Genomic DNA, 24,959 nt, shown 5'->3' on the forward strand with positions numbered 1-24,959 from the left:
GTTTTCATCTTCATTCTGTTTGAAATACTTAAGTTTTCCCTTTTGATTTTTTCTTTTATTCATGGGTTATTTACTACTATGTTACTAAGTTTCCAAATATCGGAGGATTTTCCCAGATATATTTTCCTTAATATTTAATTTAATTTAATTCATTGTGATCAGAGAATATACTTTGTATGACTTTGATTTATAAATGTGCTGTATGCACTTGGGAAAAAGTGTTTTTTCCTGTTTTGGGGTACAGTGTTATATAAATGTCAGCTAAGTCAGGTTGTTTAGTGTTGCTGTAGTGTTCCATATTCTTACTGATTTTCTGTCTGCTGGTGTTCTGTAAGTGTTGTTGGTTGAACTGGGGAGACCCTGGACCCTGGGGCCTCAACGCAGCCAGACAAAGGAGTTACTGAAGGTTCTTGGCCTTGTAATAAGAATGAATTCAAGGATAGACATGCAGCACAGTGGATGAGCAACACGAGCAGGAAAGTTTACTAGGTGAAAAATAGAGATGAGAGCCCCTGAGCTTGAATGAGAGAGCAGGAGAGAGTCCGAGAGAGGCAGAGACAGAGTTGCATGCCCAGGGGTTTGGGTTTCTATCTTGTATTGATAGTTGTTAACTAGGGGGCAGAATACTTATTACTTGGAGTGGGGATTTCTTGGGAGCAGGATTTCATGCTTTTTCTTCTTTATTTGGTCAGGGATATTTGGCTTCCTTTGTCAGCCACCTTTGGCTCTCTGGTTTGCTCTAGCTTCATGTGGCTTTGTTTTGGATTGCTGCCAGCACAGGCCTCTGACTTGCCCAGTAGTGGCCATGATTTCTTCTTTGCCCACCTCCAGATATCCTGTTAGAACCTAACTAACTGCCTGCTCTGGCGTAAGTGTTTTCAAGATATCTTTACCTCTACTGAATGTTTTTTTATTTCTACTTGTTGAATTATTTACTCAGAGCAGAGTCCTAATTTCTCCATGTATAATTGCAGATTTTTGCCTTATTTTTATTACCTACTCTTGTCAGTTTTTAAAAAATGCATTTTTGACTCTATTTTTTTTGAGTTGCATATACATTTAAGATTGTTATAGATTGTTTTTAATCTCTAGTAATATTTCTTGTTCTTAAGTCTTCTTTGTCTCATATTAATATAGACTAGCCATTTCAGCTTTCTTTTCATTAGCATTAGGATTTTTTTTTTTAAAGATTTTATTTATTTATTTGACAGATTGAGACCACAAGTAGGCAGAGAGGCAGGCAGAGAGGGAGGGAGAAGCAGGCTCCCTCCCCAGCAGAGATCCCAATGTGGAGCCTGATCCCAGGACCCTGAGATCATGACCTGAGCCAAAGACAGAGGCTTAACCCATTGAGCCACCCAGGTGCCCCTGTTCGGATTTTTTTTTTAAAGATTTTATTTTTTTATTTGACGAGAGAAAGGAGTGGAGGGAGAGGTAACACAAGCAGGGGAGTGGGAGAGGGAGAAGCAGACTTTCCCTGAGCATGGAGCCCAATGTGGGGCTCTATCCTAGGACCCCGAGATCATAACCTGAGCCAAAGGCAGACACTTAACGACTGAGCCACGCAGGCACCCCTAGGATTTTTTTAAAAAAATATTTTGTTTATTTATTTGACTGAAAGTATAAGCAGGGGGAGCAGCAGGCAGAGAGAGAGGGAGACTGGGAGCCCGATATGGGACTTGATCCCAGCATCTTGGCATCATAATCTGAGCCAAAGGCAAATGCTTAACCGACTGAGCCACCCAGGCGCCCCACTGTTAGGATTTAATACCTTTTCTGTCCTTGTATATTTAACTTTCTATCTTCCATCCAGCTTTATTGAGGTATAATTAACCTGTAACATTGTGTAAATTTAATCTGTCCTACTTTTAATTTAATCTTTATGTACAAAGTGGATTTATTTTGGGCAGAATAGAGTTAGTTGGTTCTTGAATTTTTTTTTCCCAGTCTGACAATTTCTCCCTGTTAAGTGGGGTGCTTACACCATTTGAATTTAATGTAATTATTACTGTGGTTTGATATGGATTTACCATCTTACTACTTTTTTTTTTTTATTTGCCTATGTGTTCTCATTTCCTTTTTCCTCCATCATTTGGATTACTTGAGAATGTTTGGATTTCATTATAGCTCCACTTTAGGCTTATTAGGTATACATCTTTGTTTTAGGATTTAGCCTAAATCCTAATTCTAACCTTTCACTGTTTACCTTTAGATAATATATCACTTTTTAGTTGGCGTAAGAACCATACAACAATATCATTCCATTTCCTGTCATATATTTGCTTCTAAACATGTTAAAACCACACAGTTCATTTTGATATTTTTACTTTAATTATCTTTGAAAGAAATGAAGAAATGGCTGAGAACTAGAGTATAAAATATACATATATTTTATACTCTAGTTCTCAGCCATTTCTTTTTTTCTTTTTTCTTTCTTTCTTTTCTTTTTTTTTTTTTTTTACCAATCATCTTTTATTAGATGTTAATTCTCAACTAGGATATGAAAGGATTCAGGGTGCTAGGCAAAAGTGATGTCAAGAATGCAGAATGTGCCTCCACATTGGGTCCTCTTCAGTGGTTCACCATATCTGGATGACGCCCCCTTTTTTTCACATTGATATTCTATTCTGGAACCAGTAGTAACCTCTTTGCATTAGGAGTGGAATTCTGCATCAGTATCTAATCTGACAGCTCTCCTAGTTTGATATCCATAAGCTTCTTCTTCATTATTGGTACAGATGATGCCATCTGGAGTCCTGGGTGTCTATTACATCTAGTTTTCAGCCATTTCTGATGTTCTTTATATTTTTTGTTTAGATACAGTTTTTGTTGTTTGTATCATATTTATTCTACCAGAAAACTTTCTTTTAAAATCTTTGTTACAGCCTGGTGGATATTCATTTTATCAGATTTGTCTGTTGGAAAATTTTTTTATTGTGTCCCTGTTTTTTTAAAAGATGTTTTCATTCGCTAAAGATTTTGGGGTTTATAGTTTTTCTATTAGTACTTTGAAGCTGGTATTCTATTATCTCCTGGCTTACATAATCCATGACAAAGAATCCGCTGTCGTTCTTATTTTTGTACCTCTGCATTTAAGTTTTTTCCTTCTTACTGTGGTTTGTGTAATTTTTTCCCTTAAATCCTTCTTGTTATCTAGGCTACTATTGGGATGTGTGCTTGTGCAAATGTGTGTTTAATTTTCCAGTAATCTGAGATATTGTTCCTTCCAGTTGTTTGTTTCCTTAACACTTTCTTTTTTAAAATCATTTCAGTTGTGTAGATGTTATATCTTTTTCATCTCTCAGCTCTCTGATTCTCAGTTTCTTCTCCCCCACCTTTCTTTTTTGTATTTCAGTGGGAAGAAGTGATACACTTTTCTTCTTCAAGATTCTTTCTTCTTCAGTGATTCATTCCTTTGTTGTGTTCAGTCAGCTGATAATCTCATTTATTATTATTCCCATTGATTAGCATTCTTTTTCTCTGATACTGTTTTTTTATATCTTACATTTCTACTTGTCTCATGTTTATAGCTTTCATCTCTTTGTGCTGAAATTCCAGGTTTGTTCATATGTGTTTTTCACCTTTTCCTTTAAAATGTTAAGGTTATTTTAAAGCCTTTGATAATTGCAAAACATGAGCTGTTTCTGAGTCTCGTTCTTTTGACTGTCTTTATCTACTGAATGTAGTATTTCTTCTTGCTTTGTATATATGTGGTAATTTTTTATTGAGTGCTAGATATTTTTTTTTCCTGTTTAAACAACAGAGGCTGAGGTAAATATATATGTGCTTAGTAATGGGTATACCTCTTTCAGTTTGTTAATAGGTCTCATTTGAAGCAATGGGTTAGTGGTTGAATGACTCCGTTCTCTATTTGAGATGCGTTTGTATTGCTATATAGTTATCTTTGGTGCTCTAAGGACTTCACATTCCTTCAGCACATGACTGCTGTTAATGGACTTATTGAGAGTGTGGAGCAAAGAACAGTTTCTACCAAAAGGTGAATCAGTACAAAAGATGAACTCTCCCAAACGGGGATAAGTTTGAATGCCTCTTCTTCCTTTGGAGGGGCTTGGGATTCAATACATCCTGTTTCCTAGAGACCTCAGCTCTCTAATAGCCTTGATGAAAGTCATGCTATTATAGATTATTTGCTTTTTTATAATTTTCAGATTAGAAGCAACATTCTCTTACCACTTTTTATATAAGTGACACTGGAACTTTCCCTTAAACCAGATATACATGCATTTATTTATTTGTTTGCTTGTTTGTTTATTTATTTCTTTAAAATCAGACTTTTAAAGATAACTGTAATAGAGGGGCGTGTGTGTGGCTTTGTCTGTCAAACATCTGCCTTCGGCTCAGGTCATTATCCCAGGGTTTTGGGGTCGAATCCCATATTGGGCTCCCTGGTCAACGGGGAGTGGTCGCCCCACTTCCCCGCCCTCTTCCACCTTCTTGTGCTCTCTCTGTGTGTGTTTCAAATAAATAAATAAATAAATAAATAAATAAATAAATAAAATCTTTTTAAAAAAGATAACTTTAAAGGAGCTAAACACTTTTAAGATTATGGACATAGACATACAGAGTGAATGAAGGGGAAAGAACTTTTCTAATGTTATTCAATTATTCAATTTCTGCTTTTAACTTGGCATAACATTTATTGTGAAAGTTGCACATGCAATTTGAAGTATGTTGTAACTCAGGAGACAAGAGTGAAAATAATGGAAATAAGTTAAATGACTTAAATTTTGGCGTTATAACTATGAAGATACTGATATATAGAAGATGCCCATAACAAGTTTGGATAAATTTTCTCTCGAGTTGTGAATGGGAAAAAGCAGTATTTTTAACTTAACGTACTTTACATATATGAATTGAAATATGAACAAGTAAGTCCATTAATGATAAATTATACAATATTAATACAATATTTAGATTTTATCTCTATTCCTAAAATGATTTTTCCCCCTTCGGGTATTTTCCTTACCTTCATATGCCACTTTTTCAAATAGTATATGATACAGTACATTTAAAGTCTATAAACATTGGGGTGTCTTGGTGATTCCATTGTTCGGGTGCCTTACTTGGTTTTGGCTCTAATCATGATCTCAGGTTGTGAGAGCAAGCCCTGCATTGGGCTCTGTGCTCAGTGCAGAGTCTACCGTCTCCTTCCCTTTCTGTCCCTCCTCTCTGCTCATGCCTTTGCACATGTGTATGCTGTCTCAAAAAAATAAACAAAATCTTTAATTAAAAAAAAATCTACAAACCTTAAATGATGATTAGAGGACTGATATACATAAGATGTTGCAAAAATCTTTGGGCATTTATTTCAGAGTGGAAGCAGACTTTCTTTGGTTATTTTCTTATTTTTATTCGAAATCAGTTCTTTTTTTTTTAAGATTTTATTTACTTTGGCAGAGAGCACAGCAGGGGGAGTGGCAGGCAGAGGGAGAGGGAGAAGCAGGCTCCCCATAGAGCATGGGGAGCCCAATATAGGATTCAGTTCCAGGATCCCAGGATCATGACCTGAACCAAAGAAAGTCACTTAACCACTAAGCTACCCAGGTGCCTGAAATCTGTTCTGTTTTTTAGTTATCTGACCTGAAGCTAGTTACTTAATCTCTCATAGCTTCTGTTTCCTTTTCTGACAAGTTAAATAATAATGCAAAGCTCAAAAATACATATCTTGTGAGGAATTACATATTTTGAATGGTATATGTTAAGAACCAAATACAACAGCACTTTATTATAGGTTCTTAGTATGATAGGTACCACTGTAAATAAGTCAAGAAAGACTTTTTTGCTATCTCTGTCTCTCTCTGTCTCTGTAAATAAAATCTTAAGAAAAGGAGGGAGTGCTTGTTGGGTTAAGCATCTGCCTTCAACTCAGGTCATGATCTCAGGGTCATGGGGTTGAGCCCCACATTGGGCTTCCTGCTTAGCAGGGAGTCTGCTTGTCCCTCTCCTCCCTGCTTGTGCTCTCTCCTGCTGTTTCTCTTGATATCTCTCAAATAAATAAATAAATAAAATCTTTAAAAAATATATTGTCTGGAGTAATCAGCAAGGAGTAAAACAAGAGTAAAAACAAGGACTCTTTATCATTTTGACCCAAGAGGTTTCTGATTTATAAAAGTTACAGTAAAATAAAAAATGAAGTTGTTTTCATTTCTGCAGTAGGTAACATCATATTATTTAGAGTCTTACCAACTCTGTACTGTTACTGTGTATGTATTTTGTATACAGGGATTATCTATTATATGAATTTGAGAATCTAAGAATGGATAAGCTCTGTTTATTTGCCATAGTATACCTACAATTAAGAAGGACAAATTCTTTTAATCTTTGAAAAGTTTTTTAGGGGCACCTGACTGCCTCAGCTGATAGAACATGCAACTCTTGATCTTGGGATCATGAGTTCAAACCCCAGGTTGGATGTGAAGCCTCCTTAAAAACAAAAAAAAAAAATTTTTTTTTTTAAAGGTGATGTGGCATTTAGTTTTCGTGGCATTATTTCTTAGCAGATTTTTGTGCTATGAATTTAGCAGGTTACCTTTTCTTGCAAGATAGGGTATAAGAAGTATTAAGGTTATACTCTGTCTTGCTTGAACCTTTACCCTTCATTAGTTCATGGATAGCTGAAAAAAGTTGAAATAGAACACGAAGGTCTTAATATCTATGCTTCTCAATATGAATACAAGTTTCAAGTGTTTTTTTCAGTAGGATAAATATATCATATACATGAAACAAAGGCTTTAATCTAACATTGCCTTCCACATTTCCAGCAAGAATGTAAGCTGATATTTTGACTCTTTCATGCTCAGGGTTTATTTGTCCTCTCTTAAAAGGAATTTATAAGAAATCAGTGTTTTTAATTCATATAGAATTTTTTATTCCGGCAAATTGCCTTCTCAGTTGGGTAGGTCATTTAAACCTCTGAGCGCATTGGAGACAAATCTATGAATCTCAGAACTGTCCTGAAATTTCTGCCCATTTGGCCAGACTCTGGATAATATGGTTGTAAGATTCCCAATTTGCTGGTTCCCCACTTCCCCACTTAATTCCCCACTCAAGAATTCTTAGTGTTTTAGTAAAAGGGGGAGAAAAAAAAAGAACAAAAAAGAAAACTTTATGAGCACTATAGTTCTTTAAAAAAATTGTTAGAATATACATAAAATTTACCTTTTTAGCTGTTGTTAAGCATATAGTTCAGTGGCATTAAAGATGTTCAAATTGTGTAACCATCACCATTATCCATGTCCAGATTTTTATCATCTTTCCAGATGAAACTCCATACCTGTTAAACACTAACTCCTTATTCTCCCCTTGCCCCACCTGCTCCCTAATTTGTCCCTATGAATTTGACTAAGGAGATTGACAGTTTTGAGGTAATTTAGATATTCAAACCCACAGTGGTTTTAAAGTTGTTAGAAAGTGGAATTTGCTCTTGTTTTTCTTTGCTGAACTGTCCCCAGTTTAGAGAAATTACAGATTTTGAAGAACGAAGTAATAGAGAAGACGAAGCCACAGTTTGGGAGGAGACTCACAGATTTTGTTGCATGTGAAATAAATAAAATTTTGGTTGTTGCTTTTAGAATCTCCCTATAGATGAAGTGGTTTAAGAGGATGTGATTGTGATAAAAAGATGTATTACACACAGCATATCCGAAATTTTGGATACAATGTATTTGAATCCCAAACCTATCCTGACTGTGCTATAAGTTGGTCAGTCTCTGGCTCTCCAAAATCCAGAAATCAATGTTTAGCGGTTCCATCAATATATGCATGTTCAGTACTTCAAAACAATAAAAATCTGAAAGAAGCATTTAAAACTATTTGCCCAGAGCTAATGAGAGAGCTTTGGGGCTATACCTACCTACTCTTTAGTAGATAATGACATTGAAAAAAAACTGTATTTATATACAGTTTATACTGTGTATCCCTTATAATACATTTTTGTGCTTGAAAAAATATAAGAAAGACAACAAAACAAAAAGTAGGACCAAATTTTTTTTTTTTTTTAAATCTACTACTGGTGGGTTTGGGAAAGACACAGATAATATATTTTTGGTCTGTGATCTCACGTCTGAGCTTGCTTAAGGTTACAGATTCTCAGGGGAGACATCCTGCCCCCACCCTCCTCCATTTATCCCTCGCAAGTTTCTCTGTGGTTTCCTTTTTTGTGTATGTTTTATATTTTATTCCCTGTATTTATTGCTTCTCAGATCTTGTATTTTCACTTTGCTTTTGGCCTCTGTCTTCCTTTTATGCTGGCTCAGAAAGGCATTTAATAATGTGTTTTTCTGGGGCATCTAGGTGGCTCCATGGGTTAAAGCCTCTGCCTTCGGCTCAGGTCATGATCTCAGGGTCCTGAGATTGAGCCCAGCATTGGGCTCCCTGCTGGCAGGGAGCCTGCTTCCCCCACCCTCTCTGCCTGCCTCTCTGCCTACTTTGATCTTTGTCTGTCAAATAAATCAATAAAATCTTTAAAAAAATATGTTTTTCATATTTTATCCATCATTTTGGTTGTTTTTAGTTATGACTGTTTTTCTAGATATCTAGCCTGCTGTGGGGTGACAGTCTTTATACATTTAAAAAAAAATATTACAATATGTGAACCTAGATCTCTCTGTATCACCTTCCCCATTTTGTATCTCAGTTCTTAAAGCTTATATATTAAGAAATTTTTGTAAAATTTGCAAAAAATTAAAATGCTCTTTAAGTGATTATTATATTTCTAAAAATATGTGTATTTATTTTATAGTTACTTGAAGGAAATTTTGCCAAAGAAGTCAGCCATGAAATGGATGGACTTATTTTTCAGCCTATTGGAGTAAGTTGTGTGCACGTGCGTGCAGTTGAGTGTGTTGTATGTATATAAATTTGTGTCTACACATATTTACAAAGTATAAAATATATATATATATAAAATATGTTTTCTTGAGATGTATTTACTTAGCATTGATTACTGCTACATCACTGCCTATCCTTAAATAAATTGTTTATTATATTTCACTTACACTAAATATATATATTATGAACAGTTGTTTGCTTTTCACTTAGCTTAAGAAATAAACATTGGTCATTATTTTTCAAGGAAGTCGGTCTTTTGGTATAATTCTTTTTTTTAATAATTCTTACAAAACATGTTAATTTCTTTACTAGAAATCTATCAGTAACATTACATAAATGCTTATTTCTGTAGCCCATTATACCTTTAAATATTAATATTTCTAAAATTTGTTATTGATGAGTGAAATTAAAAGAATTTTTAATATTTGAAGAAAATATAATTATTTGACTATTACAGATCAAATTTCTGAAACTCACTGAAGAACTTGCACTAACTGAATGGTTAAATCATATATTTGGAGTAAGTTACATTTTACTCTGATAGCATAGTTTCTCAACATTAGCATCAGTGATGTTTTTTGCCAGATAATTCTTTGTTGTGAGTAGCTTTCCTGTGTATTATAGGGTGTTTAGCAGCATCCTTGGTCTGGACTTACTAAATGCCAGTATTACCTCTTCCCCCGATCTCATCTCTCCGGGTTGTGACAACCAAAAATATATACATTTACTGCCTGCTTTCTGCTGGAGAGCAAAATTGCCCTCATTGACAACCTGTGCTCTATTGCACTGTTTCTCAAAATACGGAACATTACCACCACCCAGAAAGTTATTAGAAAAGCAGCTCCTCTGGGGCAGCTGGGTGGCTCAGTTGGTTGAGTGCTTGTGTTCAGCTCAGGTCATGATCCCAGTGTCTTGGGATTGAGCCCTACATCAGGCTCTCTGCTCAATGCGGAGTCTCTTTCTCCCTCTGCCCCTCTCCCTGCTTGTGTTTTCTCTCTCTTGCTCTGTGCTCTCTCTCAAACAAATAAAATCTTTTTTTTTTTTTTTTTTTTTTTTAAAAACAAAAGCCGCTCTCCCTATACTTACTGATCAGAAACCCTAGGAATGGAGTCCAGCAACTTGAACTTTAACAAGCTCTCCACGTGACTCAAATGCATGTTCATGTATGAAAACTGCTCTGTAGGAAAGAGCTGTATTTCATATACTACACCTCATCATGTGCTGTAGTTTGCCTCATATGCTGCATTTTTCCTTCAGTAACTATCCTTAGAAATTAGGGTATGGTCTAGCTGTGAAGCTGCAAAGAGAGACATCAAACTGGGTACCTGGAGAAAAGGGGGGGAAACTAGTATTTTTGAAGACTATGTATAGTATACTGAACTTTAATATGCAAGTTTAGGTATAATGTGATGCGTGATTGACTTCTGTCTTCCTTCCAGACCCCTTTACCAAACAGGTAGAAGCTCTTCTGTAGTCAAGGGAAGAGGTGATGGAGGAGAGTTAAGAGGCTGGGGACAGAAATTATAGAAAATATCTTCGGAAGGTAGAAGTTAGATCTTTGAGTTCCAGTATTTTCTAAGCCTGATCTTCCTAGAACGAAATCAAGTCTAAAAATAACAGTAATCACAGTAAATTTTACTTTGTTAAACTCATGGTTCATATACATGTGTATATGAGGTTTTGGTATTTGTAAGAGAAATGGCGTGATACAGAAGTCCAAGGAGTCAGCTGGTGTACTAGTCTGTTCTGATTCGAATGACCACACTTGTTATTAACTAGCTTTGTAACTGATAACTAATATGGCAGGTCTCTCTATTCTTTTCTTAAATACGTGTGGATGTTTGGTCCAACATAGAAATTTCAGAAATAGTCAGGTTACTGAAAAATTCTTGTTAGGAGTTCAATTAGAATTGCTTTGAATTTAATTTGAAGAAAATTGATTAAATCATCTTAGTGAATAAGGTTTGCTCTTTTCAGGTCTTTTTCTGTTCTCTAATGGAGTGTAAGTTTTTATTGTTATTGTCTAATTTCTAGATATTTAGTATTTTCCATTTTTACAATAAGGGGTGTCTTTATTTGGTACTTCTAATGTACTGCCACATTGTTGATTGATTTGTTTTGTTGATTCAAGAATCTAATAATTGCCTAACTTTACATATTGGCCAACACCTCTAGCACTGGTTTAAATATTGACTTTATTGGGTAGAGGAGAGGGAGACATTCTTACTTTATTCTCAACTTCAAAGGGAATGTGGCTAATTTTTCTCCATTAAGTATGCTTTTGGTATATTTCTCTTAGAGAGCTTTTATCATGCTAAGAAAGTTTTGTTTCTATTCATACAAAGATGGTTTTTTTCCTGATCATAAAAACATCCTTATATTCTGACATAAATGCTACTTAATCATGATATATGTAGTTTTTAATATCCCTTTGGATCTGTGCTACCTTATTTCTTATTTTTTTTTCCTTTTTATATGTATTCAAAATAAAGAAGGTAATATTATGGAAAAAATATTAAGTTCTAAGTAATATATAATAATACATGCCCATGGTTTTAAAAGTCAAAATATCATGACTTCTGTTGAAAAATAGGACAATCTCTTTTTCTACTTTTCCCTGTACTTGGATTGGAGTACCACTCCTAGGAGGTAATTATTTTCTGTTGTTTTAGCTGTGTGTTTTTTCTCTTTTCCCTCCCTATTTCTACAAAATCTGTTTATGGTGCTCTTCCTTGGTTTTCTGTTTTATACACGATCTGCCTACTCTCTGCTGTTGAAGAACAGGATTGAGCTCTTTCACTCCTCCAACATCACCCCTTCTCCTTCTGTCATCCCATTATAATTTTATCCCATCTTTGGTCAAATGAATATTCAGTATTTGTATTTCTGTGTTAATATAAATATTGTTCACATCTGAGTCAAGTTGTATAATATTTTATTTTCATAGAAAACTTTTTTCCCCTGAAGTTAGGAATTGCCTTTTATGTTTGATTTGTTATGATTATCACTGCTTCTTCCCTTAAACTTTTTAAAAGAACTGTTAAATTTTTTTTTCAATACAGTCAAATTTATCAAGTAACATATCCAGTTTGATTTCTATTTGAAGGCCTTCCCTCTGAAGCCTTTCATTCTGTAGTCTGGCTGCATAGTTTTCTCTCTTTGGGATTTCTCTTCAGTGTCCTTATCCTGGAAATTCTCAGCTTGTGGAACAAAATAAAGTTTATATTTCTTTGTTATTTAAATGAGATAGCTTGGCCCCTTCTCACCTCTGAAGAAACGATCACAGTGCAATGTAATACTGCAAGGATGACTTTTTCCTTCCTAGGTTTTTCCTTTTTATAATTGTGCCCTGAGATTTTAAACTTATCCCATATTTGGCATCCTGATTCTAGCCATCAGATTCTAGAAAGATGAAATTCTGATGAGTTCCTAGATTGACCATATTCTTTTATGCATTTGCTGCCATCATTTCTACATTGATGTTGTTGAAGATGGGATTTCTAAGTTACTTCTGTTAGTCTGATGGTAGTCTTTGAGAGTATAGAAGAGAGGGAAGAGTAGTTTCTGGATTTTGTCTTTGTCACCTTAGGCATGAGCACTTAATCTCTTTTAGTTCTTTGGGCCACACACACATATTCATGCACATCACAAAACTATTCCTCTGTCATTACTGTTAAATTGGCTTGGTCAAAGTGACTTCTAGCCTTATATATAACTTTGTCTGCAAGCAAATCTTTTTCATGACAGTCTAGGTCCTGGTCACGAATCTGTACATTTGCCTTCCCTGACATGAATGTTCTCAGATTCTTTGAGGGAGACTGATCTCATTCTGAGGCCACCAGACCAAGAGAGATGTAATGTTGTGACTGAAAAGAAGCAGCAGTTAGGGCCTTGATGAGATTTGGGTTCCAGTCCATTCTCCATCTTTCCCCTGCTCTCCATTTCATAGGCATTATGGGGGGTGTTTTGCTTTTGTGAAGCAAAAAGAAATTTTTCCCTCTTTTCTCTTGAATACTTCTTACTTGATCACTAAATATTTTTATAACTAAAATAGATCATTTAAGTGATTATTCTCAAAGCAAAAAAATCTCCCAAGATAACCTTGCTGTTTCTTATACTAGATAGTAGCTACCACCTCAAAAGGTAAATATTGATTATGTTTTTGTCTCTTTATAAATACTGTGGGTTCCTCCAAAGTTATTAGTACTTTCCTTTCTTATTTATCTTTATATGTCCAGTGTCTAGGATAGTGTTTGGCCCAATATGTCTTACAAAATGTTCATCAAAGAAATGAAAATATATCATTAGGTTTTACCTCTAGCCTTTCAGATTTGACTGGTTTTATATTTTACCAATATAGGCAAACATTTTTTTTCTTCAAGTTTTTATTTAAATTGTAGCTAATTAACATACAGTATAAAATTAGTTTCAGATATAGAATTTAGTACATACAACAGGGTGTGCTTATCACATCTTAATCCCCATCATCTATTCATACTGTCCCCTGCCCACCTCCCTTCCAGTAACCCTCAGTTTGTTCTCTGTAGTTTAGAGTCTGTTTTCTGGTGTCCCTTTCTCTCTCTCATTCTCTCCCCCACAACATTCATTCATTTTGTTTCTTAAATTCCACATATGAGTGGAATCATACAGTATTTGTCTTTCTCTGACTTACTTTGCTTAGCATAATACTTTCTAGCTCCATCCAGGTCATTGTAGGTGGCAAGATTTCATTCTTTTTTTATGACTGAGCAATATTCCATAGTATATATGTACCACATCTTCTTTATCCATTCATCAGTCAATGGACGCTTGGACTGTTTCCATAATTTGGCTACTGTGGATAATGCTGCTATAAATATTGGGGTGCATGTATCCCTTCAAATCAGTGTTTTTGTATCCTTTGGGTAGATAACTAGTAGTGAAATTGCTGGATTGTAGAGTACTTTTCAACTTTTTGAGGGACCTCCATACTGTTTTCCAGAATGGCTGCACCAGTTTATATTCCCACCAATAGTGTAGGAGGGTTACCGTTTCTCTGCATCCTCACCAACACCTGTTGTTTCCTGTGTTTTTAATTTTAGCCATTCTGACAGGTGTGAGGTGATATCTCACTGTAGTTTTGATTTGTATTTCCCTAATGAGTAGTGATGCTGAGCATCTTTTCATGTGTCAGCTAGCCATCTTTGGTTAGTCATGTTTTCTGTCCAGTTTTTAACTGGACTATTTATTTTTTGCATATTGAGTTTGATAAATTCTTTATAGATTTTGTATACTAAGATATGTCATTTGCAAATATTTTCTTCCATTCTGAAGGTTGCATTTAGTTTTGTTGATTGTTTCCTTTGTTGTGCAAAAGCTTTTATCTTGTTGAAATCTCAGTAGTTCATTTTTGCTTTTGTTTCCCTTGCCTCAGGAGACATCTAGTAAGAAGTTGCTATGGCCAATGTCAAAGAGGTTACTGCCTGTGTTCTCCTCTAGGATTTTGAAAGTTTCCTGTCCCACATGTCTTTAATCCATTCTTTAAAAAGGTACATATATTTGAGAGAGAGATCTCACAATCCTAAGATCATGACCTGAGCTAAAATCAGGAGTTGTATGCCCAACTGACTGAGCCACCCAGGCTCCCCTGTCTTTAATCTATTTTGAATTTATTTTTGCATAGTTTTAAGAAAGTGATCCAGTTTTCATTCTTCTGCATGTTGTCCCAGTTTTCTTAACACCATTTGTTGAAATGACTGTCTTTTTTCCATTGGATATTATTTTCTACTTTGTCAAAGATTAGATGAACATGTAGTTGTGGGTCCATTTCTGGGTTTTCTGTTCAGTTACATTGGCCTATGTATCTGTTTTTGTGCCATTACCATACTGTCTTGATCACTACAACTTTGTAATACAACTTGATGCCTCAGCTTTGCTTTTCTTTTTCAAGATTCCTTTGGCTCTTTAGGGTCTTTTGTGGTTCCATACAAATTTTAGGGTTGTTTGTTCTAACTCTGTGGAAGATGCTGGTGGTATTTTGGTAGGGCTTGCATTAAATGTATAGATTGCTTTGGGAAGTATAGACATTTTAACAATATTTGTTCTTCCAATCCATGAGCATGGAGCTTTCCCATTTCTTTGTGTCATCTTCAGTTACTTTCATAAGTGTTCTTCTCTAGTTTTCAGAGTACAGGTCTTTAACCTCTTTGGTTAGGTTTATTCCTATGTACCTTATGGTTTTTGGTGCAGTTGTAAATGAGTCATTGTGAAACACCACATTACTGAGTAAAAGGATAAGAATCATATGATCCTTTCAATAGATGAAATGCACTTGACAGAATACAACATCTATGCACCATATAAACCCTCAACAAAGTAGGAATGGGGGAACATACCTCAACGTAACAAAGACCATATATGAAAAACCCATGGTTCTACATCCTCAATGAGGAAAAACAGAGCTTTTCCTTTAAGGTCAGGAGCAAGACAAGGATGTCCACTCTCACCAGTGCTATTTAACATAGTACTTAGAAGTCGTAGCCTTGGAAATCAGACAACAGAAAGAAATATAGGCAGACTTTTTGAACATGTATAGCTATTTTATTTTTCTTATTGTACATGCATATGTATAATCGAATTTATGCTAAATCTTTTTTTTTTCTTTTAAGAAAAATTTCATTGACTTTCTTTAAATTCTCACTTGTTTCCTTGCAGAATCCCAAATGCAAACACTTGTTCTTCATGAAACAATAATATGAACTTTGCTACTTGCATATTCTTCTCAGAGACTTTCTAGTGGGTTAGAATTGGTCTTTCTGGTTCTCCAGTTCTTCATCTGTAAAATATACAAGCTGTAATAGTTTAGCTCTAAAGTTCTGTAATGATCATATGAGGATCAATGTATATGAATATAAATTAACACTTAAGAATTCTTTCTTCCTGCCAGTATGAGGGAAAATGTATTGGGTAAATAATTCTTAATAAGAGAGAGAATAAACTCTTATATTATTTTCCTGAAAACAACATATCTCTTAAAAGGAAATTTATACTGTTGCATTAAATAAAATAGAATTGTTATGAAGTTTATTACTAACATTATATGACTGTATTTCTATTAATTATTTCCTCTTAACCATCATATTTCAATAGAATTTTCACTTTTGCATGCTAAATTATTAAGATTACATAGTATATGGAATGGCTTTGAAAGGGTCACATTTTGTTCATCAGTAGAAATTATCAGTTTCTTATTAGCCTTTCTGATCTTTAGGTTAGCATATATCTACAAAGACTCATTTTGTTATTAAAAAATATTTCACAGGGGTACTTGCGTGGCTCAGTGGGTTAAGCCTCTGCCTTCAGCTTAGGTCATGATCTCAGGGTCCTGGGATTGAGCCCTGCATCGGGCTATCTGCTCAGCAGGGAGCCTGCTCCCCCCTCTCCCTCTGCCTTCCTTACTGCCTACTTGTGATCTCTATCAAATTTAAAAAAAAATTGTTAAAAAAATTTCACTACTTATTTTTTATAAAAGTTTAATTGATGACACAGCACTATACTGTACTCATTATTAATCTTTGGTTAATTCTTTTCATTTTCCATGAAATTTTAATGATTTTAGTGTATTTCATTTCTAATTGTAATTTCTCTTGAACATTTTCTATCTAGTTTTTTCTTTCTTTTTTTTTTTTTAAAGATTTTATTTATTTATTTGACAGACAGATCACAAGTAGGCAGAGAGGCAGGCAGAGAGAGAGAGGGGCAACCAGGCTCCCTGCTGAGCAGAGAGCTGGATGTGGGGCTTGATCCCAGGACCCTGAGATTGTGACCTGAGCTGAAGGCAGTGGCTTAACCCACTGAGCCACCCAGGTGCCCCTAGTTTTTTATTTCTTAAAACTACACTTAGTCAACTCTGTCTTAATTTTTACCACAGATGCATACCTTTCACAGTGTTTGTAGTGTACTCTTTAGTGGGACTTCACTATTAATAGATAGATTGGCATCTGATTGTAAGAAGGTTGTGGTACTTAGTCACATGTCTACCCATTCTGTTTAATTCTTTGGTGGGTTTTTTGTTTGTGTGTTTGTTTTTTGGTATTTCTATTGTGTTTGTGTATTCTGAATGTAAAATATATTAACTCTGCCCTCCAGAATGGGCTCCATTTAGCATGAATCCATTCAGGAGAGCATTTTCCTTGCTTACATGCAAAATTTCATTATAGGCAACTTTGTAGTATTGGTTTTTTTTTTATTTTATAATTTTAATTTTGCAATTGCAATCTGATTTTTCTATTCTTATTTACTGTGTTCTGAGTTTGGGCTACCACCATAGCAAGGGTCCTCTGTATTCCATTTTCAAATTTTTGATTTACCAAATCCACAAGTGAGGCTATGCTTGGTTTCTACACAGAGATTTGTGGCTTTTCTACCTCTTTTAAAAAATGAAAATGTAAATTTCTGTTAGGTAGGTGAACTTGAGTGACATCATCAATCGTTGTATTCATGATATTCTGCTAAAGAAAGCAGAGTTTAATATCTATTTTCTAATAATTCATAACTTTTATGATTTCTCTTTATTGCTTTCAAAGAAGGAATACTTAAGTTTTTTCTTTCACCTATTTCTTTGGGATTGAAACCACTGTGCTCACCTATTTTCATCAAGTTCCTTTTCTTCAACAAATAAAATGGCCTTTTTCTGATTGCTGTTGCATATCCAAAGGAAAGACGTTAATTTTCCTTTTCAGCAGCTCTTAAGTTTTCAGTATAAAGAGGTAAGAACAGAGTTGATTACAGACAGGTGTAGCTTCTAGTGGTGGGAGATGTGGTTTTAGATGGTCCAGAGACAGAGCATTAAATGACATTGCATCACACAATAAGAAATTTAGTTCAATTCCAGTTTTTATTTATTCTCTCAGTTTATAAAGAGAAAATCTGTTTATTTCAACCAACTAAGTGTGGGCCTGGTTTTACACTATTTAAAGGCAGTATATTTACTCTAACTTAGTATCCCTGATTCATTTTCATCATATCTAATTTTAGGACTACTTATTAGGGCAAGCAATACCATTTTCTATTCATGGTATTAATGCTATACTATTTGGATGGATTTTCCTGATTATCTTTGGGGGCCATTTTGCAATCTGCCACAGGTACCTAGCTTGGTGTGGTATTTCCGACTCATAACTGTAGAGCCTAATACCCAGTGTAATTTCTGATTCTGTCCTTGCGTGATTTGTGAATTACCTTCCTTTGTTAGGCTTTCTTTGAAAGCAAGTTCTGAATGAGAATTTAGGAACCTTAATCAGACCAAGAACCAATTTTTGATGTCACGTTTGCCAACATTTCTAAATTTTTCTTCTGGGGAAATCTAAAGCCTTTCATGAACTCAGCTTTAATAATTAAGTGCAGGCAGGGTAAGCGATGGACACTTACGGCAAATTTATGTACTATAGTATAGTAACCTGATATACCTTACAGTATTTTTTATCATGTTAAAATATGTGTAAATTTTTCACCCTTTATTTTTAAATTGGGATTTATCCAAATGTTAGAATCTGTAGTTCTTTTCTCTGGAATTCTTTAGCCTCTTCAAAGACAAGGCTCCCGGCTCTTCCTTATTTTCATTTGCTTGGCTATTAGCATTCTTGGATTAGAAAAGATAATGGGGTGAGGGTCCACTATTCAGTAAGTAAGCTTTACTGAACTTTACAATTGTTTCACTCTTCTATTACACTGGAATCTTCTGGACTAGAGCTTTGGTCCTTTGGTTTTCCCACAGTGTAAGGGTATCTCCCGCCTTTTGCCTGGGGTGGAGGAGGGAACCTAGAGGTTTAAATGTTCTTTATAAAGATTTTCAACCATTCTCCTTGTTTTCAGTACCATGCCTCAGCTTTCCCCCACCTTGGCAACCTTCTTGATTATCTGTTCCCTGCATTATCTGATCTGATCCGTTCTGGAGAACTGTGGCTGCAGCATCAATTGTTATCATTGATATCCTCCTCTGCAAGCACGGGGTATTCAGTGCTCTGTGCTCTACTAACGTCTCCATCTCCTTTCTGTCTTTCAGAAATATATTGACATGTTGTTTTCGGCTGTTGTCTTCTCTCCTGTTTCCTTTTCTGTTGATACCTCTTTTCTGTAACTCCTGCTTTAGTGAGCTTTCATATCAAAGTGGATATAAATGCACCTGTTTAATTCACCGTGTTTATCAGAAAATCTCCCAAACTTCTCACAATGTGGTATCGCATCCCTTGGCTCCCTTGACGCGAAAATTCAAATAAGTGAAGAAAGGAACTGATTGAGTGACCGTTCTAGCAATCTGAGTGACTGTTCTAGCAATCTGAGTGAGTCTGTGTAAAGTAGAGAGGCAGTCTTGGTTGGGGTAGACAAAGTTTGGTTTTTAACCTCTAATCCATTCTCTGATACCACAGAAATAAATAAAGGTAAATAAATGGTGAAGGATGAAGAGGATTCCTGGTGTATCTACTTGTGAGAAAACTCTTAGGCCTGCATTTGTTTGGTGCTAATTACTTACAACTTAGCAAGAAGTTAATTCTCTCCATTACATTAATTATAGTGGGTGAATTGGTGTTGAATAAAAGGTAGCACATATTACTCCTGCTAAAAAAGAAGAAAAAAGAGAAAATACTTGAAGAATAGTGATAAAGATACTATATAAAGGTGGTGATTCTAATGAGGGCAAAACCAAACACTGGCTTAGAAGAAAGTTTGCTTACCATCTTATTTAATGTCCTATGTTTCATTATCTATAAGAAAAAGGAAAAGCAAAGTTAATTAATAGTATGTTCAGGAAAATAAAATTTAGAGCTTTTTTTTTTGTGATTATAAAGGAATGCAACAGTATCTGAATTACTAAAGCACAGAGCAATCATTAATTATCATGAAAGCCTCAATTTAAACAAAGTAAATTGCATTTACAGAATTATAGAAAATCAGAGCTGAAAAGATACTTTCCATATTAGCCCAGTGGTTTCAAAACACTAATTTCCAGAGTTCTGGGTTTCAGTGAACTACCTCAGGATCATCTGGGAGGGATAGGTTATGAGGTAAGCATTATGTTTACATCATGACAGCTCTGATTTCTTTCTTTTTCATATTATTGTAGTTTTAGATAAGATTGTATTTTTAAAAGGCCTTTATCTAAGTAAATATTGTTTGAATCAGTTGCTCTTTTTGAAAAGTCACCAATGATCTTTCTTCACTGCAAAATCAAGATCATTTTCAGACTATTTTTTTACTCTCATTTATTATAGTCTGTACTTCTGTCCACTGTTTTTTAAAATACTCTCTTTCCTGGTGTCTGACACCACATGCTCCTAATTTCTTCTAGTCTTAAACCATTTCTTCTCCATCTCATTCAAGCTCTTTGTCTTCTACTGCCCATGAAGTTTGGACTTTCTCAAGGCTTAAAATTCTGGACCTCCATTCTTTCTCATGCTCTACTCTCTCCTTAGAAATCTCATCCACATCCATGACTTTAGTTATGTCTTATAAGTCAGACTTTTGATTTCTGTTTAAGCTCCATATTTGTTTATCTAATCGCCTACCTTGATATACTGCTTTTTAAAATTTCTCAGAAACACTAAAGACTCAATACATTTTAAAGCCAAACTCCATTTCTACCCTCCAAACAAACAAGCAAACATACAAACTGTAAAAATCTTTTCTTTCCCAGCATTTCCTACTTCGCTTATTTAAATGAGAAATCCAGATGTCATTTTTGATCCATGTCCAAGTCTTGCTCTTTCTTCCTGCTTTATCACTGAAATACCTCTTGAGTTACTCCCTTTTCTCTCAGTGACCTCTGCCACAGCTCTAAAGTGATTTAACCATTCATTTCCTTTTGGGTGATCTGCTGCAGTGGCATCCTCAGTGGTCCTGCAACGTTCACTTTGTCTCCCTTCAATCTTTTCTTCATACTGCTTCCAAAGTACTCTTCTTCCTTTACCTCTAGAAATTTCCCCTTACTTTCAAGTTGAAGACCAAAATTAGATTTGAAGGCAGTTTACTCTCTTCTTTATTCATGCTGCCTTTTGGTTTCCCCACATGCTCTGCTGTTGATGCAAAAATAACTAATTTTTATTTAAAGGTGACATATTACTTTGTTCACAGTGTTTTTCAAATTTTCAAATGAAAGCTCTATTTGACAAAATATTTAAATATTTTGGGAAAAATGGGTATTTTCTTCAAAGAAAAAATTAGCTGTTTATTTTAATGTAAGCCTATGTAAATTTAATGTTTAAGGTCCAAACTTGTATCATCTGGTTGTAAGTCTATACCATAAGCCAGTTAGACTTTATTAGACTCTTACATACAAGATTTTGGTTTAATGGTTTTCCTGACAGTTTGAATAGCTAATTTTTTGTGTTTTGTCATCTAAAAGTGAATATTTTAAAATGACCATTGGCATTTGTATATAGGTAGTAGATCTTTTACTTGACAGCTATTAGATCTTTTAATTTACAAAGTGGATAATACTTGTTTACTAGCTTTTATAAGAGGATTTTAATGATGTATATAGCATAGTAAAATTTTATTTGTGGTAATAACTGATCAATGTCTAATCTTTTAAAAAATCATATTTGATTTTACTTTTGTCTTCTGGAGACCCATATTTCTAAGTAAGAATTTTTGTGCCATTAATAATCCATACTGAAATAAAATAGAATTATATATAATGAATTACAACGTAGAAGTAATAATAAAAATCTTGAAATTATATTCTTTGTTTTATTTTTTAAAAAGGCTTTTCTTGCTTTGTCTACCAGCTATCCTGTGAATATCAAACATTTAATTGTTTCTATATTGAGTTGAGAGTATTTACACTTAAACAGTTATGATGTCATTGTTTTTGTGTCTTTATCACTATCTTGATTTTCTGTAGGGTGGGTCTGCTTGATTTGATATCCCTGGCATTAATCAGTTTGCATATAAATTGAGTCAGCTTTGATTTTAATATTGCTTTCTTATGAAATATTAATGTTTTTATTAAATCTTTACTACTGCCAGATATATTGAATGTTATGGATAGATTGTAAAATGAAAATTGGAATTAGTCTAATGCCTTGTCTTGCAGTACATGATGAATTAGAGTGGTTTTCCTCTGAAGCTGGGATGTTGTTACCATGGTGAGAGCTTCTGTTGCCATGACATTTGCTTGCATATTTTGATAGGTCTTCATTTGAAGAAGGGCTCTGTTTCCTGGCAGACTGGAAAAGTGTCATTCTATCTTTTCCCCAAATGTGTTATTTCTTACTGAAAAATATAATAATTTCCAAAGAATTGTAATAGTGAAGTGCCAAGAAAGAAAATACACCTTATTTTAAATTTTTTTCCTTGTTCAACTTTTGGAACATAGCTAAATAGTCTTAGCTTGCTTTGTATGAGGAGGAAGAACATCATTTTTCTAGTTTTCTTAATAAATAAAATACTGTATTTCCATTGGATTGTATTGACAAAATAAGCAGCTAAAGATGGATAATTCGTAATCAGTCTCAGTTGGATATAGATAGATGTTATTGTACAACCAAAGACATGGCTAATGATGATATATTGGTAGCAGAGCAAGGAGAAATAAATATAAATAAGGATTTCCTAAAAAATGAATGAATCAGTGAATTCCAGTAGGGTAAATATATAAAGTGTAAAATCAGTTTTCATATAAATGATAAATATTAAACACAATGAATTAAGGATAGTTCTTTCTTACTGATAACGTATGTTTAGTGTTGAAACATTAATGGTAATTTTTTTAAAAAATTGTATTTGACAGTGGTATGTTTTTAATTTTTGACCAGATAATACTGAAATTCCAATATGTAGTAAAAACACACAGAAGAAGCTCTTGCTTTCACATATCATCTCTCCCTCAGTTACTGACTATTGCTAGTTTTTAACTTTTTGTAGTTTCTTTATACATTTATAAACAATTACAAATATGTTAATACATTCTTATTCCCACCCTACTTTTCAAGAAAGGTAGCATATTATTTTGCACTTTGCTTTTCAGAATTTGTCCATCCATGTTTTTAAATGTGTATTTTGTTAGTACTCTAATTAGCATTGGGGACATGTTGGGATCAGCACAAAGATAGAGGTTATTTTAGACATCTCCCATCCCTCATGCTTGAGGCAATTCAGAGTTTTAGAAGGAAATATTTTAAAGTACACATTCTGGGGGCACCTGGGTGGCTCAGTGGGTTAAAGCCGCTGCCTTCGGCTCAGGTCATGACTCCCAGAGTTCTGGGATCGAGCCTCATGTTGGGCTCTTTGCTCGGCAGGGAGCCTGCTTCCTTCTGTCTCTCTGCCTACTTGTGATCTCTGTCTGTCAAATAAATAAATAAAATCTAAAAAAAAAAAAAAGTATACATTCTGTCAATTAAGAATGAAAAAAAATTGATTTTCATTTTGTTGTTGAAGTTCAGTGATGACTTCAGTGACCAATTCATTTTGTAAAAGCTATAAATTGAAATATTCTATAATGAGTACATATTTATACAAGCTACTTTTTTCTGCTTCAAATTGTTTTCTTCTTTCCTCTATTACTCGCATTCATCCTTTGAATGTTAAATTAGGTGTTGCTTGGGGAAGCCAGGTCTGGCTAGGTGAGTGTGACTCTGCCCTGCTACTCTTGTTGGCTCCAAAGCATTTAACACCATATTGTGATTTTTTAGTTATTTTAAGAATTCGTATTTCCCTAACTAGACTATAAATACCATGAAAGCAGAGACCATATTTGTCTCATTCACAGTGATATATTTTTTTAAAGATTTTATTTATTTATTTGACAGAGATCACAAGTAGGCAGAGAGGCAGGCAGAGAGAGAGGAGAGGGAAGCAGGCTCCCTGCTGAGCAGAGAGTCCGTTGTGGGACTCCATCCCAGGACCCTGGGATCATGACCTGAGATGAAAGTAGAGGCTTTAACCCACTGAGCCACCCAGGTGCCCCACAGTGATATTTTTAGTACCTATAAAGTTGTAGGTTCTCAGAGGATGATTATTGGGTGCTGTGTTTTGTATGTATACATTCTAAATGTCTCGGTTCCTGAGATTCACTGGACTTTCTCTTATTTCTGTTTGTATTCATTCTTCTTCCCTATAACTCTCTTGTTTAAATTTTATTTTCTTTGAGAAGCTTCTCTTGATCTTTTTGATTATATGCTGTATTCTGTATTACATGCCATCATAGTTCTGAACTACACATTTGGTGTAGTTCACAATCTATTGTAATTGCTTATTTGTGTGAAATCCTCCCATTACCTTCATCCCTCTGGCCTCTAGTGTAGAGGTTGACACAGACCTACTAGTTGATATGTAGATATTTGTTGGAGAAAAAAAGAATGAATGCATACTCTAGACAGTGGTTCTCAATTGGGGCCCTTTTATTTGCCAGATGACATTCGACAATGTCTGGAAACATTTTTGATTATCACAGCTGAGAGGGGGTAAATGTTGGTGCTGGTGTCAGTGAGCACTGGCCAGAGATGCTGCTAACTCTTCTACAATGCGCAGGACAGACCTCCCCCGGTCCCATTCTGTGCCCCAAGCAAACACTTATCTGGATTACAGATGAAGATTTGGAAGTAGTTTTTATCTTAGGTGTATTTGGAGCTCTAGAGGAGTGGGTCATATGCAGTGAGTTAACAGTGAAAAAAGGCAGAGAATAGATAAATTGAAGAATGTATATTCAAAATTGATTCCAATGTTGAAATTTACCCCAAATGACACAATTTTTTAAAGCTCTGGTAAATATTTAATGTTAATGTTTCTCTGATGGTTTTTAATGAAGCAGAATAAGCCTGTAGTAGAACTCTTGGAGTTATTTTAAAGCCAGATTTATTAAATAATTGATTTACAAAGAAATTGAGTTGTTCTCTTAAACAGAAATATTGACAAGAGGGCAAAATTACTTCCATTGCCTTCTTTAACTAAATTATCTGCCTTCCAACTGAGAGCACTATCTATCATATCAATTCTTCATACCAATGTTAGGAGCACAGAATATTGTTCTAGTGGTATATATAGTACAAAATAGTAAGAAGGAGGTTAATGTGGTTGATGTATAGAGTAACTAGGCTGCAGGTGTTATTTGTATCTAGAGTTTGATCAACTGT

The 24,959-nt window shown here is 34.7% G+C and overlaps 1 protein-coding gene across 1 annotated transcript in view; it reads left to right on the forward strand.

Annotated features, from left to right (window-relative positions):
• Positions 1-24,959, forward strand: part of RNGTT (RNA guanylyltransferase and 5'-phosphatase) — a 342,236-nt gene that overhangs the window by 163,317 nt on the left and 153,960 nt on the right. The window contains exon 12 of the mRNA XM_059177113.1: positions 8,762-8,830. Within this exon, the coding sequence (XP_059033096.1) occupies positions 8,762-8,830 (69 nt within the window). The remainder of the gene's footprint in view (positions 1-8,761; positions 8,831-24,959) is intronic.

Source organism: Mustela lutreola, chromosome 6 (genome assembly GCF_030435805.1).
Source record: "Mustela lutreola isolate mMusLut2 chromosome 6, mMusLut2.pri, whole genome shotgun sequence".
NCBI lineage: Eukaryota > Metazoa > Chordata > Mammalia > Carnivora > Mustelidae > Mustela > Mustela lutreola.